This window comes from Pteronotus mesoamericanus, unplaced genomic scaffold (assembly GCF_021234165.1).
Source record: "Pteronotus mesoamericanus isolate MK-2021 breed Mesoamerican mustached bat unplaced genomic scaffold, CSHL_Meso_final contig_2, whole genome shotgun sequence".
Taxonomy (NCBI): domain Eukaryota; kingdom Metazoa; phylum Chordata; class Mammalia; order Chiroptera; family Mormoopidae; genus Pteronotus; species Pteronotus mesoamericanus.
The window spans coordinates 20,550,924-20,568,415 of record NW_026555084.1 but is presented as its reverse complement, the minus strand read 5'-3'; the positions used below and the strand labels follow the sequence as shown (position 1 = coordinate 20,568,415).

General features: G+C 40.9%; 1 protein-coding gene across 8 annotated transcripts in view; it reads left to right on the top strand.

Moving 5' to 3' along the window:
* The window catches only part of ARHGAP26 (Rho GTPase activating protein 26), a 392,428-nt gene that overhangs the window by 182,120 nt on the left and 192,816 nt on the right, over positions 1-17,492 (top strand). For all 8 annotated transcript variants that reach the window (XR_008528711.1, XM_054568251.1, XM_054568250.1 and 5 more), the window contains exon 12: positions 16,420-16,456. Coding sequence is in view for 7 of the 8 variants with exons in the window: in XM_054568251.1 (XP_054424226.1) it covers positions 16,420-16,456 (37 nt within the window). In the remaining variant the exon portion in view is untranslated. The remainder of the gene's footprint in view (positions 1-16,419; positions 16,457-17,492) is intronic.

The following is a 17,492-nucleotide window of genomic DNA, read 5'->3' as shown; positions in this document are numbered from 1 at the left end:
GCTGCCATGCTGTAAGAGACCCTGTTTTTTTCATGGCTGATATCCTGCGAGTGTGGAAGTGTGGGTTCTGTACCTTGTCCTGATGCTGACTGCTTAACTTTCTTGGTGTAAACAAAACTGTGATTCAGTTTAATACCTAAAATGCTGGTAAGACAGAATGCAGTTTGCTCTTCCCAGATTTGAAGGGCCAACTAAGTCCTAAATTCATTTTTAATTACGCAACCCCTGAGAGCAGTTGGATTGATACTTTTTAAGTTAATGTAAACTGAGCGTAGGATGTGCATTGACAGCACTTCAAACATCCTTGGTTCATAATGTCATTCATCAGATGGTCATTGAATGGCATCTGTGCACAAGACTCTCTCTTGCCTTGCTATTATTTCAGAGTGGAAGCAATGAATGTGAGGTGTACCCACAGTGCTTTTTAAGCAGAAGACATGATTTTAGACTGAGAGTTGAAGGCAGCTTTGCAGAGCAGGGACACGTAAGAAGGGCTTCAAAGGGTATGCATAGGCAAAGATGGGTGGAAGGGCTTTCTTGGCAAAAAGCATGGGAATGAGAACTCTCAGATAGGAAAGCATGGAGCAGGTGTAGGAAATAGCCAAGTATTGCATGTGGCTGGGGCATGAGGGTTGGGAGAAGAAAGTGGGAAGTAAGACGGGAAACACCGGGGCCCCCTTGTCAGAGGCCTTACATGGGAATTTGGACATTATGCTGTGAGGGATGATGTGATAATAAAGGATTTTAGAGCAGACGTAATTTCAGAGCTGGGCCATGTGAAGGATGTGTTGTCAAGGGGAGGGCCGAAGTTAAAGCCTTCTGATGATACTGCAGACAAGAGGTGCTAAGCTCCCCAACAGGGATCTTGGGACTGAAACTGAAGAAATAGGGATATAATCATTTTGAAAACAAAATCGGTTATTGTCACCTGATTAGATGTGGGAGTAAAAAGAAAACAGGACTTTGAGATTTAAAATCCAAGTTGCTGAGAAAAAGCGATGCTATTAACCAAGATAGTGATTATAAACTACTGTTTACTGAGCATTTACTGTGTGCCAGGCACTGAGCCAGCTGCTCTGCTGCCGCTCTCTCGTCCTTTAGTTAGACGGAATGATTTCCATTTTATAGATGAGGGCAACGGGGCACAGAGAGGTATTGCAACTATAAAGGAGTAGCGTTACTATGTGAAAGTAGGTATGTGTATTTTTTTTTCCTATTAAATGGCCTTGTATCAACTCATTAAAAACAACTCTTAAGTTAGCTGCTTGTTCACAAGTTTTAAGGTGTTACCGCTCCCATTGTTTTAAGAAACCCTCCTTGGTGGCAATAGGAGGAACAGAATCTGGCTTTGAGGTTCAGGGAAATTCCCAAGTGGCGTTAACCAGCAACTAGTTAGAAGTGGAGGTGTGCTCCTAAAAAAGCTGGAGGGAAGTTGGGGTTGCAGGTTTAGAGGTGATTTTGTCCCCAGAGAACTCACCCATATGTACAAAAGGAGACAAAGAAAAAGTTGTTCATTGTAGTGTGCTTTATAATAGTGAAAAATTGGGAATAACCTATATTGTTCACCTGTATAAAAATGCATAAACAAACTCTGGCTTATTCATTTAATGAGGTACTTTACAGTGGAAAAAAATGAACAAACTTGAACTACATTTGTCAATGTGGATAAATCTGAAGAACATAATAGTAAATGAAAAAGCAAGTTGCAAGATTAGATACGTGTATGATATAATGCCATTTATGTACATTTTAAAAGTAAAAATAATACGTTGTTTATGGACATGTACACACATAGGAGAAGTGTTAAAACATGCATCGGAAAGGTACATACCATCTTTGGGGTAGCGAAAGAAAGGAACAGAGATAAGGCTAAGGGAGTAGGATGTTCAGTTTCTTAGAGGGAGATCTTAATTGGAAGCAAATTTAGAAAACTAGTTTCTGTTAAATGTGCATATCATGAGTCCCTGGGTGACTGTTGAATGATTTTTTTTTCACTTTCATATAAACTCAGAATATTTCTCCATGTGTGTACATACACTACATATACACACACATATACACAGTTGATCTGTGGATTTCATAAATGTGAGTTCACGTACTGGCTAAAATTTATTTGTAATCACATGTTCCCAGCTGAGGTTGAACTAGGTGACACGCTGTCTTCTTGTTTCAGCTTTCATACTGTAATTGTGTCTCTTTTTTTTCCCTGCTACTTGGTGCCACATATGTGGATTTTTAATGCTTTTTATTGGTCATTTTTGTTAAAAATGCTCCCCCGCCCCCAAGCGTGGTACTGAAGTGCTGGGCAAGTGTTCCCAGCACGAGTGCTTGAAGTGTTCCCAAGTGCAAGAAAGGCTGTGTTTTCTTCTGGAGAAAACATGTGCTAGGTGAGCTTCTTAGGCATCAGTCACAGTGCTGTTAGCTGTGAGTTCAACATTAGTGAATCAACAGGATATTTAAACAAAAGCACACATAAAGCAAGGTTATGTATTGATGAGTCAATGAAAATGTGCCTGGAGGCTTCTGGGAATCAAACTCTATATTTCCCCCAGGTGCAAATGGTTCACTATTTGCTAATTCAGTTTTCATGGTAACTTCAAAGGACATAGCTACTGTGAATAATGAGAATCAACTGTGTATATGTAAGTATGTATGCATATTTATAATTTTATATTTATGATTATTCTATATTCATATATCATATAATGAATATTGTTTGTTTATTTACAACAAAATACGAAAGATCAGCACAGGACAGAAACTGCAGAGTTTCCTGTGAAGCAGGCTAAGTAGGGTCCGGGAGAATATTTAAAGGACACAGGGTAATCAACCATATCGAGTGGTGTAGGAAGGGGACTCGGGGAGGCCTTTGGATTTGTGTGTTTTATGTCTTGTTCTCAAGTTCAAGTCAGAAGTAAACCATGTCCTAGTCTCCCGTCTCCAGCAGCCTTAGTCTCCCCGGTTGGCTTTGGCTGATGGCTGTTCTTGTGACTGAGTTTAGTGGCTATGTGTGCAGTGTGCTTTTGGCTCTCGCTAGAAAAGAAGCAAGTGAGGCTTGGGCTGGGCACTTTGTGCTGCTGATGTGAACACTAATAACCCCTTCCTTCTAGATCAGCTTTAAAACACATTGTTCGGTTAGCTGAGCTAGTCTTTGATCTGCAGCCTTCCAAACCCTTTCCTTTCCAGTCCTAACTCCATGTTCCTCTAAATGTACAGGACATGTTATTCGTAACCAATTGTCAGCCAATCCCAATTTAACAGCTTGCTGATAAGATATAAGGTGCCACCCTCCCATTGTAATATGAAACTCTGAAAGTGAATGGAGTCTAGACACAATTGCCTGTCAGGATCTAAGTGTTCATTTTTGATGGTGGAATATTAAAAGCTTAGTCAGTGAGAGAACCTGGAATTTTAAAGTGGATCTGTTTTAGGCCCCCATCTTTTTAAAAAAGAGAGATACTTTCATTAAGAAACTAAAGTAGGAAAGTAAAATATTGGCCCCTCTTATTGATGGATTAGGGAATTCAGATCCAGAGAGAGAGAGAGAAGTTTGATCAGCGTCACCCAGGAAGCCAGTGGCTGGTCAAGACCCCAAGGCTCCCTGCCCATTCAGACAATAGCTGTGTACTCCCCCCAAGTTAACCTTGAGCGTATATATACAGGGATGGGCAAAAGTGGGTTTACAGTTGTGAGTACATGAAACAGAGTTTATTCTTGTATTATGTATTTGTATTACAACTTTTGCCTAACTCTGTATATATAGGTCTTTATGAAGCTCAGCATTACTTACCCCCTTGCCCTGTCAGCTTAGTGGGTAGGGAACAGATACCAATTTTGTTAATATTGCGAGGACTTCCAAAGGTTATATGGATCAATTCTGTATGACAACTTTTGAGGGGGTGGGAGGGAAGGGAGAGAGGTAGGTGAGTGTTATTTGTTCCTAAATTTATGTTTTGAACCAGTGAGTTTCAAATCTAGGCTGTGACTCACAAGCACCTATAAATTATACTTACAAACTAGGGGAGCTAGAGGAATTAATTTAAGATGGGTCATAAACTTAAACATAAAAGGTAAAACTATAAAGCTATAAGAAGAAAACACAGGACAAAATCCTTGCAATCTGGGGTCAGCAGAGGTTCATAGTAGGATACAGAAAACAATAGCTCTGAAAGAGTTGATTTTATTAAAATTAAAAACGTGTGCTTATCAAAAGGTGCCATTAAATTTAAAGGCAAGCCACAAGTGAGAGAAAATATTTGCAAAACATATGTCTGACAAAGGACTTATATCCAGAAGGTATAGACAGCTCATAAAACTCAGTAATAAAAAGAATTCAATTAAAAGATGGACTGGATTTAAGACTCATCTAGCCAAAGAATTAAATGTCCAGTAAGCACATGAAAAAGCACTCAACATCATTAATCATCAGGAAAATGCAAATTAAAACTATAATGAGATACTATGACATACCTACCAAAATGCATAAAATTAAAAGACTGGCAACACCACTTGTTGGTAATTATGCCTTGTAACCTGAAGTCTCATACTGTTGGTGGGAATGTAAGATGGTGCAGTAACATTGGAAAAGATCTTGGCAGTTTCCTATGAAGTAACGAAAGTAAAACCTACACTGTAACCCAGCAATTTCACTCCTAGATATTTACACAAGAGAAATGAAAATATACGTCCTCAAAAAAGACATACAGAAAACATTTCAGGCACCTTTCTTTATGATAGCAAGATAGGGAAATAGGGAACAGCCCAAGTGTCCATGAACAGGAGAATCAATAAAAAGACTGTGATACATTCAAGCAATAAAACACTACTTGGCAACAAATCTGGAAGTGCTGATTCATGCTGCAACATGAAATTTTATGCTGAGTAAAATAAGACAGCCATGAAGGAGCACGTACTGTATGGTGCTATTTGAATGGTGTTCTAGAACAGGTAAAACTAACGGTGAGAGCGAATTAGAACGGGGTGTGTGTGCACGCGCCCTAAGATGGAAATAGGCCGAGAGAACTAACCGAGGTGATGGAAAAGTTCTATCTTGATAGGAGGTTTTAAGGTACATGGATGCGTATGAAATTGTCACAACTCACAATTGTTACACTTAAGAATTGTGCATTTCATTGTAGGCAAATTTTACCTATAAAAGATTAATAAACAAAGTGTGAACTTCAGTAAAGTATATGCACACTGAAGTGTTTACATGAGAATTGCCGATGTCTACAAGTTATTAAAAAAGAAATGGATGGATGGATGGATGATAGGTGCTAGATATGTGATAAGACAAATGCAGCAACATGTTAACAATTGTAGAACGGAGGTGATGGGGGTGTGTGTGTTCACAGTCAGTTCTTTCATCTTTCCTCTATGTTTGAAAATTTTTTTATTGTAAAATGTTGGGAGTAGAGGCGTGTTCTGGCTGGCTGGCCTAAGCCATACTGTCTCACCCCCGGAATTGGAAGTGGGGTGAACTCTGTGGTGCAGAGGTGTGAGCCCCCAGAGGGGAGCAGGTGTAATTGCATTAAGAAGAGTGAAGGGATGCTGAGTAGCCAAAGAACAAGTGATTATTTTCTTAGGGCTCTGATGCTCTTAGCTTTACCCTTTGCCCCAGTTATTGAGTGTGGGAAATCCTGGGGAATCTTGATAAATCTCCTCCCTTTCACACTGTGTGGTGATGAGAAAGGGCCCAGCCTCTTCACTTTTAACTTCTAAAGAACCAGAAGACTTCTGGAATCTCCCCTTCCATTTTGCAAGCCCCATTGTGCTCCTTGGAGGTTGCAGGAAAACACAGAGATTCCTCATGTCACAGATCTCAGGATCCCCTCCCCACCATCGACTGTTCGCAGACCCCTTCCTGCAAGTGCATAGGTGGGTATCAGGATTATTCCTAGATTTTGGGTAGCACCTGAATCTGAGCAAACTCAGCTTCGAGTCATCTGTGTATAAGTGTAGCACTCTGACTTCACCCGTTGGATAAATTCGCCTCCCACCTCTTAAAGGGCATTGTGGGGATTCATGAGATCACTACAAAGGCCACTTGCCTTAAAGCCTCTGGAGGGAGGGGGGAACTGGAATTCCAAAAGTGTAGGTTTTGTGCAGTCACTTTACCCTCTGGCTATCTCTCCTGAGCTGGACTCTGCCTGGGCAGCAGAACCTCATAAGCCTTGATTTTGGGTTCATGTATGCTATACTGAGCACTTTCTCATTTGCAGTTTCCAGAGCACAGAAGAACAGGTTCTCTTCTGCTGACAGAGAGTGTCACTGTTTCCAAAGACATGGAGAGTGAGAGAGAGGGAGGAACACAGAAAGACACTCTGTTTGAGACTTTAGTTTTGGTCTGGGGTATGGGGAGGTGGTCCTTCCTCTCCTTTGGAAACAGCATACTGATGGCTTAGTGGGCTCACACCCACTTTTTAATGTTACATCAGCCTGAGGCCGGAAATGTGAAAGTCAGCAGGCTGCCGCACTGTGAGCTGGCCACATCCTACACACACGTCAGTTCACACACTGGCTGCTTAAACTGCTGTGCATTTGGTAACGAGTCAGCTTGTGTCCTTTCTGTTGCCTTTAAAAATTTCCTGAGGTACTTTTCTTACTTGTATATTACTTAGAGTTCTTTTTCTTTCTTTTGCATCCAGCGTTTGTTTACATTGACTCTGATTTTGGGTTGAAAGCTAGAGAAGTTTCTTATAAGGGTTTTCAGGATTTCTGACTATGAAATGCAAGGAAATTGCATAATGTTGCAGCATTTCCTCTTCTTGTTGCTTGTGTGTTACCCAAAATACAGTAGTTCCTTATACAGGCTTGCAGGAATTTGGCAGGTACTACCCTCTGATCGTCTATTGTGGTCTGGAGAGTCAGTGTTATCCTGATTTGAGGTTGAATTTTTCTCGAAGGTCAAACAACAAAGCTTCCTGAATTATAACTATGGCAACGGTGTTTATATAACACACAAATCAAAGTCCTATTGGGGAGGGGGAGAACCCACAACAATCAGTGTTAGTAACCTCAGAAACATTTTGTTCCTGCTGAATTCAACAGGGAAAAAAAAAACAAGTTATAATACATGGACTTACCACGTCTCAGGATATCTGGGTGTAACCTACAACCAACACGATCCAGGAGGAGCTGTTTCCCCTTTTCCACTGAAATTAGATCAGCTTTATTTGAGACTTCCCACAGGGAAGTGCAGTAAGTGCCAGCAACACTCACAATGTGAAAGCATCATTATAGGGATGAGGATAATGTACTCATCGAGGTTGTTATGGCCACTTCTGACCCCCTGACAAAGACTGAGATGGAAGAATGTGTATCTTAAGCTCCTTGTCCCTCAGTCAGGGCAATTTCTTGGGCACTGACTATATGCCCAGCACAGTTAGATGCTCCTTAGAAGTATAAGAATTAATCATTGGGAATCTGTTTGGAGATTAGAAATAATGGAAAATGAAGAATGAAAAATTGTATTCTAAAGTATTAAATTCTATGCATTAGACTGTTAGAGCAGTTAGCAGTCAAAGAAGGGAGATATTAGGGTGGTCTGCAGCCATCAAGTAAGTTAAGAAATCTTTGTGATGGTAGAGGAAATAGAAATAACACTTTTAAGCACTTTCAGGCACAGTTAGACTATTTCTAATTCTCCCAAAGCCCTCACAAAGTATTTTTACTTAGCTCTACTTTGTGATGAGAAAACAGACTCAGAAATGTTAAATAACCATCTGAAGGCTCATAGCTAAAAAGTGGTAGAACCAGGCCTGAATGCCAGGTCTCTGGAGCCCACAGCAAACTGCATTGACTACCCAACTTTACCTCACCCAAATGCATTTTCCCCTGTTCTGGAATCCGCTTGCATAGGTGAAAGGTCAGACTAACAATAATTAAACCTCAAATGAAGTTGAATTTGTCAGCTCAGGAATGCTCAGGGCTGCCTTCTGGATGAAATGGAGCTTAGTCCTGTGAGTCACAATGACATGCAGCCATCACCACTGCTTGAGCGGACCATTGTGGAGCTTATCTTAAGCGTAGTCATTTCTATCCAGCTGAAATCCACCTTCTTCCACCTTCACTTTCATCTCTGTCCCAAAGAGTAAGTCTTCTTCCACACGACGGCCCTGCAAGTGTTTGAAGACAGGTTTTGTGAGACCTTGAAGGCTCCTCTTCTCCAGGCAGAGCTGTGGCTTGGGAAACACATCTGGCAGGAGCAATGTGTATGACAGATGGAGGGAGGTGGTGAGGGGGAGGGAGGGAGAGAGACACACAGACAGACAGACAGACACATGCCAGCAAGACCATGGAGAAGGCCTGGCCAAGGTCAGATGAGAAGACAAAACTTGACTTAGGGCAGTAGAAAAAGAAATGGGAATGAGGAACTGATTTGAGATATATAACAATGGAATTGATCAGTATTCAAAGTGACTGGATATATGAGACAAAAGAAAGGGGGACAGGAAGATACTATTTTCTTTCCTGCTCTACTTTGCTGCATGTTTTTCTCTGTTCTTCATTCTGGAGTTCCCTATGAAGCTTAACTAGGCTTTTGTCTCATTAATTTTTTTTGTGTTTGCTGCTGCTACTCTTGGCTGCAAGCAACAGAAATACTACCTTTTTTTTTTTTTTTAAAGGATGTTGTTGGTTCACTCATGGAAAGAGCAGGGAGGAACCTCAGATGCATTTAGATAAAAGCTCAAACAGTGCCACTGAAACGCAGTCACCATATCACAGCTCCACTTTCCTTTGACCTGTTTTACTCAGGCTTTGCCTGTATGGTGGCAGAGGTGGCCACAAAAGGTCCAGGTGTATATCCTATTCTCCCAGCAACACAGCAAGGCCTCGTTTCCAGCAGTTATAATAAGAAAGTGTTAAAAACAGGTATCGTTGACTGTGTTTAGCCTGGGGTGAATCACGTGCTCATTTGGATGCCATGCCTGGATCACATGTCCAAACCTGAAGATGGAACTAGGACTGGCCTCCCCAGGCAACATGGACTTGGTGTAGGGGGTGACTCCCCAAGGAAAGTGAGGGTGGAAACCCTAGAAAACGAGGGACATGGATGCTGAGCAAGGACAGAGCAGTAGCAGGTGTCCAGAACACTTTGTTTCCCCAATATTACTGAGGAATTATATAAGAGGTAAGTCCTTTATGTCTTTCAGTACAAAGCAACAGACAATGCCTGAACTCATGGAAAAGAAAGTTTATTTTTCTGTCCCATCATCATTGTCATAATCACATCGAACAACAAGCAGTCATTTTTGTTTACCAGCGGGCTGGTATGTTGGTATGCAAGGAGACTTTAGGACCCTTCTATTTGTTGGACCATTTTCCAAGAGACTCTGAATCCTAAAGTGCCCCTGTGGCATAGGATGGGGAGACTCGGTACCATGAGTTTCAGTAACTTCATCATTAGGTCTCATTTCAGAACACCGTGGTGACATCTGGCCTCTGAAACTATTAGCAACTTTTGTTGTCACCTGTTGGGTATAGAGCTAACATTCAGCAGTATACCTTAGAAAACAAATAGCTATGTGAGGGATTTTGATAGGCTTCAGTTAAGCCAAATAAGATAAATCTGTGTTATGTTTTTATCATGATAAGGTCTAAGTTGTATATTTCCATTCCTCTTTAGGTAAAGATTCTGAGAGAATTTGCCAGATGTTTAGAAAGAATGAGATACAGTCACCTGGAAACGATAGATCTGGGTTAACTTTTCTAACTGGTGAATGCACCGATTCATTGTCCCCCTCAATTCCAAACGTGGGAATTTTTTTTTTTTTAATTTCAGTCTCTTTTTTTTTCCTCCAGTCCAAAACTGTCGATACTTACTGAATGGCCCTGCCGTATGCCATTACTAAACCCTCTTTATGTGTAATCCTGCAGGGCAAGAGCAAGGTCTTCATATTTGTTCAAGAACAGGTCATCAGGAAGAGCCATCAGATATATTTTTATTGGCTTCACTTTCAAGAGCTCCTCCCTAAGAGAGCAAATGCAATACCAGTAGCATTGGAAAGGCAAGCCAAAGAGAATGTTGCTAGGTGAGAAGGAGAAAGGCAGCCACAGCCATTCCATTCCCATTCTCTCAAGCACGTTTTGTGCTCAGGTGGTGGTGATGAGAGGCACGTTTCTCCTGGAAGGAGGAGGGACCAATGTCTAGTTCCCAAACTCTGGCTCCTGAAGTTGAGAAACATCCTTATTTATTGCATGCTCTTCAGACTGGTTTTATACACACATGCTTAGGATTCAGAAGTTTCTTCTCAAAGGCTTTTCTAAGTGAGGCCTGTGGCCCCTCCACAAGAAGAGAGAGTCCCCGATCCAAAAACTCATGTCTATTATTGGGTGGCATATCACAGACCAAGGGTGTCTTACTCTAACTTCTCAGGGTTATTACCAAAAGTTCCCACATTCAACTTGTTAATGGAATTTGCTGAGCGTTTGAATGCGGTGGTCTGCTAAGAAATCTGTCTGCCACACAGTCCTTGACAGCGCAGGCCAGCTCCCTCTATGTGGTCATAGTTTTTAGGAAGGACATGATTTAGGCATCCCAAAGTCTCTCAGGTTGGTTGTGGTTTTCAATTACTGCTCTACTTTATTAATTGGAAGTTTGTAGAATTACTGTTAAGTTCAAATTGGATGGAAATTTTGTTCTTACATAATGGCTGCATTGTTGCTATTTTAATTACCGCTTAGCTTCTTTTGAGTTCTTTGTTAATTGCCAAGCTGTTTTTACCCTGGAGAGCAGGACTAGGTAGGGAAGTTGTGGTTGAGTACAGATGCGAGTCTAGAGGCTTTGTGGCCTTAGAAAATTGTTTCACCTGCACAATGCTCTGATGTACAGGCAGTGGTAGTACTCAGTGATAGGCTTCAGGATGAAATAAAATAATTCAGCTAAATGTTTAGTATGGTACCTGGCACATGATCAGTGGTGAAAATGTGGTTTGTGGTGGATGGTTACTTTTATATTTGGCTTCTGTTAAAATAAAATTAAGAACCCATTGCTCTAAAAGTTGACTTTAGAATGTCCCCTTTCTTTTTGTCCCTTAATTAGTTTTAGTTGGTTAAATTATGGTGCTAATGAGACCAGCATCACTGAATCCCTGAAGCTACATTCTCATGCTTTGCCAATTATCTGAGAGGGGAGCGATGTTCAACAGGTGTGCCACGAGAATTTTTAAAACATGCAGTACCTGACTATTCAGTCAGGGTCACTGACCTCTTTTCCCTCTTTTCTTTTAGATTGTCAAATAAGAAAATGACAGCAGCCAACACAGTAGCTGTCTGGTGTGAATAAATCAGATTCATACCTATTTTTTGTCAGATAGGCAAAAAATATATTTTTGGTGTGCCGCAGAATTTTAGTAATTTAATTTTAATTTTAGTTTAATTAGTTTAATTTTAACTAATTTTAATTAGTTGATTTTAATGTTAGTTTAGTAATTAGTTTCCACGAGATGGAAAAGGTTGAACATTGCTACCCTGGGAGAGAAGTGTGAAGACAAGGAAGGAAGAGGGCGACAGTGATAGTGATGGACGTTAACCTTTCCAGAACGTTCTGTGGGCCATAGCATGTGTGTTCCATGCTCTGTGCTAAGTGTTGTGTGTCTGTTATTTCATTTAATTTTCCCAACAACCCTAAGAGGTAGGGAATATCAGTATCCTTATTTTACAGGTGGCAGGACTGAGGTTTAGAGATGTTAAGTGATTGGACTGCATTGCCAATAATGGTAGAGCTGGACTTTGAACCTAAGCAACAGATACTACAAATCTGTCACCACTGACATAAACAGTTCAAAAAAGCAAGTCCTAGTGGTGGTGGATCCATTGCATCACACAGAGAGAAGGGACAGGATATCTGATGGTGTAGAACCGGCTTGGGCAGTGTTTTAAGTTGTTGGCATGTAGTTCTGTTTTGTGTGTCTCCACATTGGCGTATCAGGGAAACAGCCAGGTAGGAGGGGTTTAGATATACCAGGCTGCTTGGAAGAGGCCTCTGGAATTACGGAGCTTATGTGTAAGTTCAAGTGCAGTTTAGGTTGGAGGAGCAGTTTTAAATAAACTTTAAATCTATTAATTATGGCTATGAGTCTATTTCTCCAATACCTTTATTTTGTGCAGATTGTGATCCCAGGTGTGGTGTGGCCAAATACTAATGCAGCTATGTATCAGGGAAAAAGGGAGATTGTTTTGTCTAATTATTGCTTTATTTATACCTTTCATTTATAAGTTAAAAGAAATTCCTCTCTGTGCTTTCTTAGTAAGGCCTGGATAATGGCCATAAAGGTTACCCGTAGAAAAATTCCGGGAATCCAATGATTCTGTGGGCTCTCTTAATTCTCTGGGGACATATAAATTGAATTCACTCAGCAGTGAACAGAATTTATTGCTAAATCACATTTTAGTGCAGAGGAAGCATATGAAGGCTTTCCTCACCCTCCTTTGATTTATTAAATTGCACTCCCATTGTAGCTTCTGGGTGAGGACTCACAGAATTGCTGTGCCCTGTGATTTGTATCAAAGACCCACTTTCCTGCCTGGTGTTTATCTTCAGGATCAAGCCCTTTGATTCAGAGAGAATATGAAGTGTTACTTGTATGTTAGATGCCAGCTTATTGTATAGGTTAGTAGTGAACACTTCAGGCTGAAATCAGAAGGCCATTGTGAGTTTCATTTTCTCTCTGGCTCAAGGCAAATTCTTTTCTCCAGTGACTCGCCTTCCCTAGCTGCCCAGCAACATCTCATCACCTTTATCATCATCATCATCACCATGTCTTACTTATTGTGTGGTTAGTGGTTAGGAGCTTGGGCTCTGGAGGTAGACTGTAGGAGTTCCTTTCTGGATTCTGACCGCCTCCAGCTACCTAACCTTGAGCAAGTTGTTTTTAACTCTCTATGTCTCAGTTTACTTATCTATACTCATATTAACTGATCAGTCTTCTTAGGAGCCATAGTCAGAATCGTTCTGTGGCTCATGTCCTCTTGAAGAGATCCTATAGAACTGGGTTCTATCTTTTGAAGACAAAGGTTCTGGAGGCGCTTACTCTGCTAATCATAAGCCAGAAGTCACTGCCCAAAGACCTTTCATTTCAGAAATTACCCTTGCCTTTGAACTTCAGTCTGACACCAGTGGGCAACTATAATTTCTGTAGAAGGTTTCCCCAGAACATTGCTAAAGGGTGAATAGCATCCCCTTTGCCTCTGCCAGTGTGGAAGGTATTTATGAACCACAGACTTCTGGGGTGTCCTGGTAGTTACGTGCATTTGCCACTGTCTGGAAATATAAGAGAATTCGACCCTCCTTTAGAGGCAAGTTAGAATAGCAAGTCACCTTCCAGTTCTGTGTCCTTGGACAAACTGTGTAAATCTCTCTAGGCCTCAGGTTCCACATCTATGAATTGGGCAGAACACTGGTAACTACCTTAGTACCTAAGGTAGTTTCAAGGATGAGATGATGTCGTGTTGTACATGGTAAATGCTCAGTAAATAAAGACATTATCTCTTAGTGCTGTTAGTTCTGTCAGTGAAGATGAAGCACGAGCAGACTTTCCTTACTCTCCTCCCTTTCCTCGCAGTAAGAGGGTACCACACGTTTGCGGTGCCACCGTCTGGCTTTGTGACGGTCAGGCAACTCCCAGACCCTCTGCTTTCCTCTTTGGGCCATGTAGTCACGCACTCCTGGTGGGCATAGTTTATTAGTTTCATTTCAGAAGTCATTCTCTTTGGCTCATTTACCCAAACCAGACACAGATTAATGGCCTGGCCTCAGAGAATGGGGTGGCACATGTCTCTGGTACCTTTGGCTCATTGATCATGCCTCTTCAATTTGGGGAGTGCTTGGGTGTTCCAGGCAGGGGTATCCTGAGACCCAGGAAACATGGAAGGAAAGTAATTTGGTGCAAACCCACCCCATAATAAGGAGAGCTGAAAGCCTTGCATTTTGCTACTTCTGGATTTTGCTATTAGTCAATAGAAGGGTGTCTCTGGGACAGAAAGTTTGAATTTAATGGAAGGGATGGCTGGGAAAAAAATACATGCCAAAATATGGTCTCTTTTCCTGCACTTTTCTTGCCCAACTTTCCAAGCTTAGTGAACACTCTTCACCATGGATCACTGGTTCCAGCTATTACAAGGCTTCCCTATCAGGTCACAAGGCCCTGTAGGATTGCATCACTGAACCTCTGCCCCATCCTTAGCTCCTACCCTGCACTGAGTGCCCACCACACTGGCCTTCCTCCCTCCAAAAGGCCATACCTTGAGACCTGCACATGGTATTGTCACTGACCCCCAGGTGTTCCCAAGGAGGTCCTCTCTCAGTCAGGTCTTATGCAGATGTCACCTCCTCAGAGAAGATATTCCCTACCTCATGTCCACAGTAGATTTTTATTTTCTCCACTGTACTTATTGATATTTGAGTATCATATTTGTGTATCTGTTTATGTTTGTTTTCTTCCCTGGTAGGCAAGTTCCAGGAAGCAGAGATCATAGCTGTTCTGTTCATCTGTATCCCCAGCATCTAGAACATGGCCTGGCCATTACAAGCACACAATAAATTTTTGTTAAATGCATGAATGAATAAACAAATTAATGAATTGCTAGTGACTCTAGAAATTACCCATTAAAGAGTTCTTCAAACTTTCCAAAGCCAGTATCCCCTTATTTGATAGTAACATGAATAAAGCCAATATAAGCAAAGGGAAGGGGGACCTGTGGATAGTTGGAGTATTAGCTTTGCTCCTGACCCTCCGGCAGTCCTTGTGAGGTGCTGTGAGGTTCAATTAGAAAAGTATGGTCTGTTCCAAATTCTTTACTTGTATTGATGGTTGGGGTGCTGCTGAGGGAGAATGGGCAAATGTGTTCTCCCAATACAGAAAGAATATCTTTTCCAAGAAATGTAAGTTTTTGAAATATAAGTCCGCTAATCAGAAGCATGGAATATTTTTAGAGGGACAATAACACTTAGCTTAAATTAAGATTCAAGTTAGTATTTCCTATCATCAAATCAATTTCCAATGTTTGTCTGTAGTTATCAGGTCTTACTCATGGGCTGTACAAAAGCAGGTGGTAAGCTGGATGTGGCCTGTGAGCCAGACTTTGCCAATCCTTGATATGCTGACATTAGATAAAATCAAGCCTCTGCTTCCAAAAAATATCATAGTACCCAAAACATTCTTCAGTGATGATGATTTTGTAAGTGTGGAAAGAGCATAGGGTGATGCTGGTCATCGTAACTTTAAAAAAGATACTCCAAGTGATTGTGATGGCCACTCTTGCTTGAGAGCCACTTATTTAACCCTTAGAGGAACTGAGCCATGAAAAGAGAGCCATGAAACCCTGAAAGGGATTTCACCTGCTGGGAATATTATACTGGTAATTTGGAAAAAATGATGATGTTTTGAATTTTATAAAACAAATTGTGGAAATTTATTTTCTCCCTTGTTACACAAATACCTGCACAATATCATTGATTTTTGTCTCCTGGCCTGCAAAACCTAAAATGTTTACTTTCTGGCCTTTTACTGAGAAAGCTTGCTGATTCTTGCCATGTGTCATTGTCTATTTTATGTGGAGCACTTTCCTTTTATGATTTCTGTGAGTCAGTTAAGGGGATTCGATTGTAAAAATAATATGTTCTCCTTATAAAATTCAAATTTACAACAGTCTATAAGGTTAAAAAAAAAAGATTGGTTCCATTCCCGTATTAATAACAGTTTGTAATGTACTTTTGTCCTGAATTTGTCACTTACTAGCTGTGAAGCCTTAGTTAATGTCTCTAAATCTCAAATTCTCCATTTGTATACAGTGATAAAACAGTTCCTACCCCAAAGAATTGTGGATAATTTGAGATAATTCATGTGCATTGCTTAGCACACTGCCTGGTGCACAGTTAATGCTTAATGATTTATAATTAATTTAAAATGTTTTCTTTTTTAGCTTTATATACGCACATAGTTTTTTTTTTAAAGATGGAATATGATTTTTTAAAAGATTTTATTTATTTATTTTTAGAGAGAGGGAAAGGGAGGGGGAGGGAGAGGGAGAGAAATATCGATATAAGAAATATCTATCTGTTGCCTCTCATATGTGCCCCGTCCAGGGATCAAACTGGTGACCTTTTGCTTTCTGGGCCAATGCCAAACCAACTGGCCAAACCAACTGGCCAAACCATGCCAGTCAGAGCAGAGTGTGATTTTTTTTTTTTACAATAAAGTTTCACAGATGATTCCAATGTACACAGACTTAAGAACAGTTACAGTAAATACTGGGAGCTGGATGATTATGGAAGGGATTCATATTTGAGGGCTAGCTAGAAATTGCCTTCAATCATATAGAACAAACTAGGGAAAGGGAGGAGGTAATGGTTTTCTTCAGTGAACCTGTAGGGTGGTATAAAATGCACAGAGGTAAATGTTTATTTCTTTTTTCCAGGTCTACAACTCGAACAAAGACAATCAGACCGAAGGAAGTAAGTATGGTGCTTTGATAATTTTCTGTAGTTGGAGTTGGGATTGGGCTCTGAGAAGTTGCTACTCCAGAGAGGAGCCACCAGGAGGTGCTGTGGGCTTGTTGGGCCTGCCCCATTTTTCCCAGTGTAGCCAGAGAAGCTTCCATCCTGACTTACCGTGTCCGTGACTCCAGGACAATCAGTGAGCCTGAGTGGCAAGGCGGCGATGACACTTTGTATTATATAACCCTTCACACTTTACAAAACGTTTTCATGTACATTATCTCAGTTAATCCTAGGTCATCTTAAGAATGTAGCTCCAATCATCACTTAAAAGTCACTTAATCCAATAATACCCAGCTCCCCAAGAGCCCTGTCCTATGAGAAAGCCAGAATTGACTTTGCCTGCTGCACAGTCTTGGTCACAGGACTGGAGAGGCAATACTATCTTAGTGATCACTTAGGAACTGTGTTCTTTGTTGCCTCTTTGGAAAGGAAGGGGTGGAGATGGTGAGCTCTGTAAGAGTATTCCTCTGTGGTGGGAGGGACGCTCAGCAGCCTCTGTAGAATATCCAGGACATTCCCCCCTGCTCCTGGCTCTGAGCACTCTGGTTAATCATGATTTCCAAGGGCACCTGCAACCTTGTAAAGATGAGGGGATTAAAATAAAACTGCTACTGCTTAGAGTGTTTGGGATGATTATCTCCTTGGTGCACAGGAGAAAAAAAAACAGATTCCTTCCAGGTTCTATAAGAGTACAAAGGAAATCCTGTCCCGTTGCCTCAGATTTGCTTTGTAAAATCTACTTAAAAAAATGCAAAGGTAACTCTACCATGAGTTCCAGTAATGTCAGAAAAATCAGTAAAACAGTACCTTTTCATGTGAACAAAAGCATGAGCTATTTTTTTGTTGTTGTTAAATCAATTATAGGACAGAGGTTTTCCTTCTTTCATAAAAACAGATTTTACCAGGAGTTTAATATTGGATATTAAGTAATTTGATAGGTTAAGAGGCCTTTAGGGCAGAAAAAAAAGTTTGGGGTTTTTTTTTTGTTTGT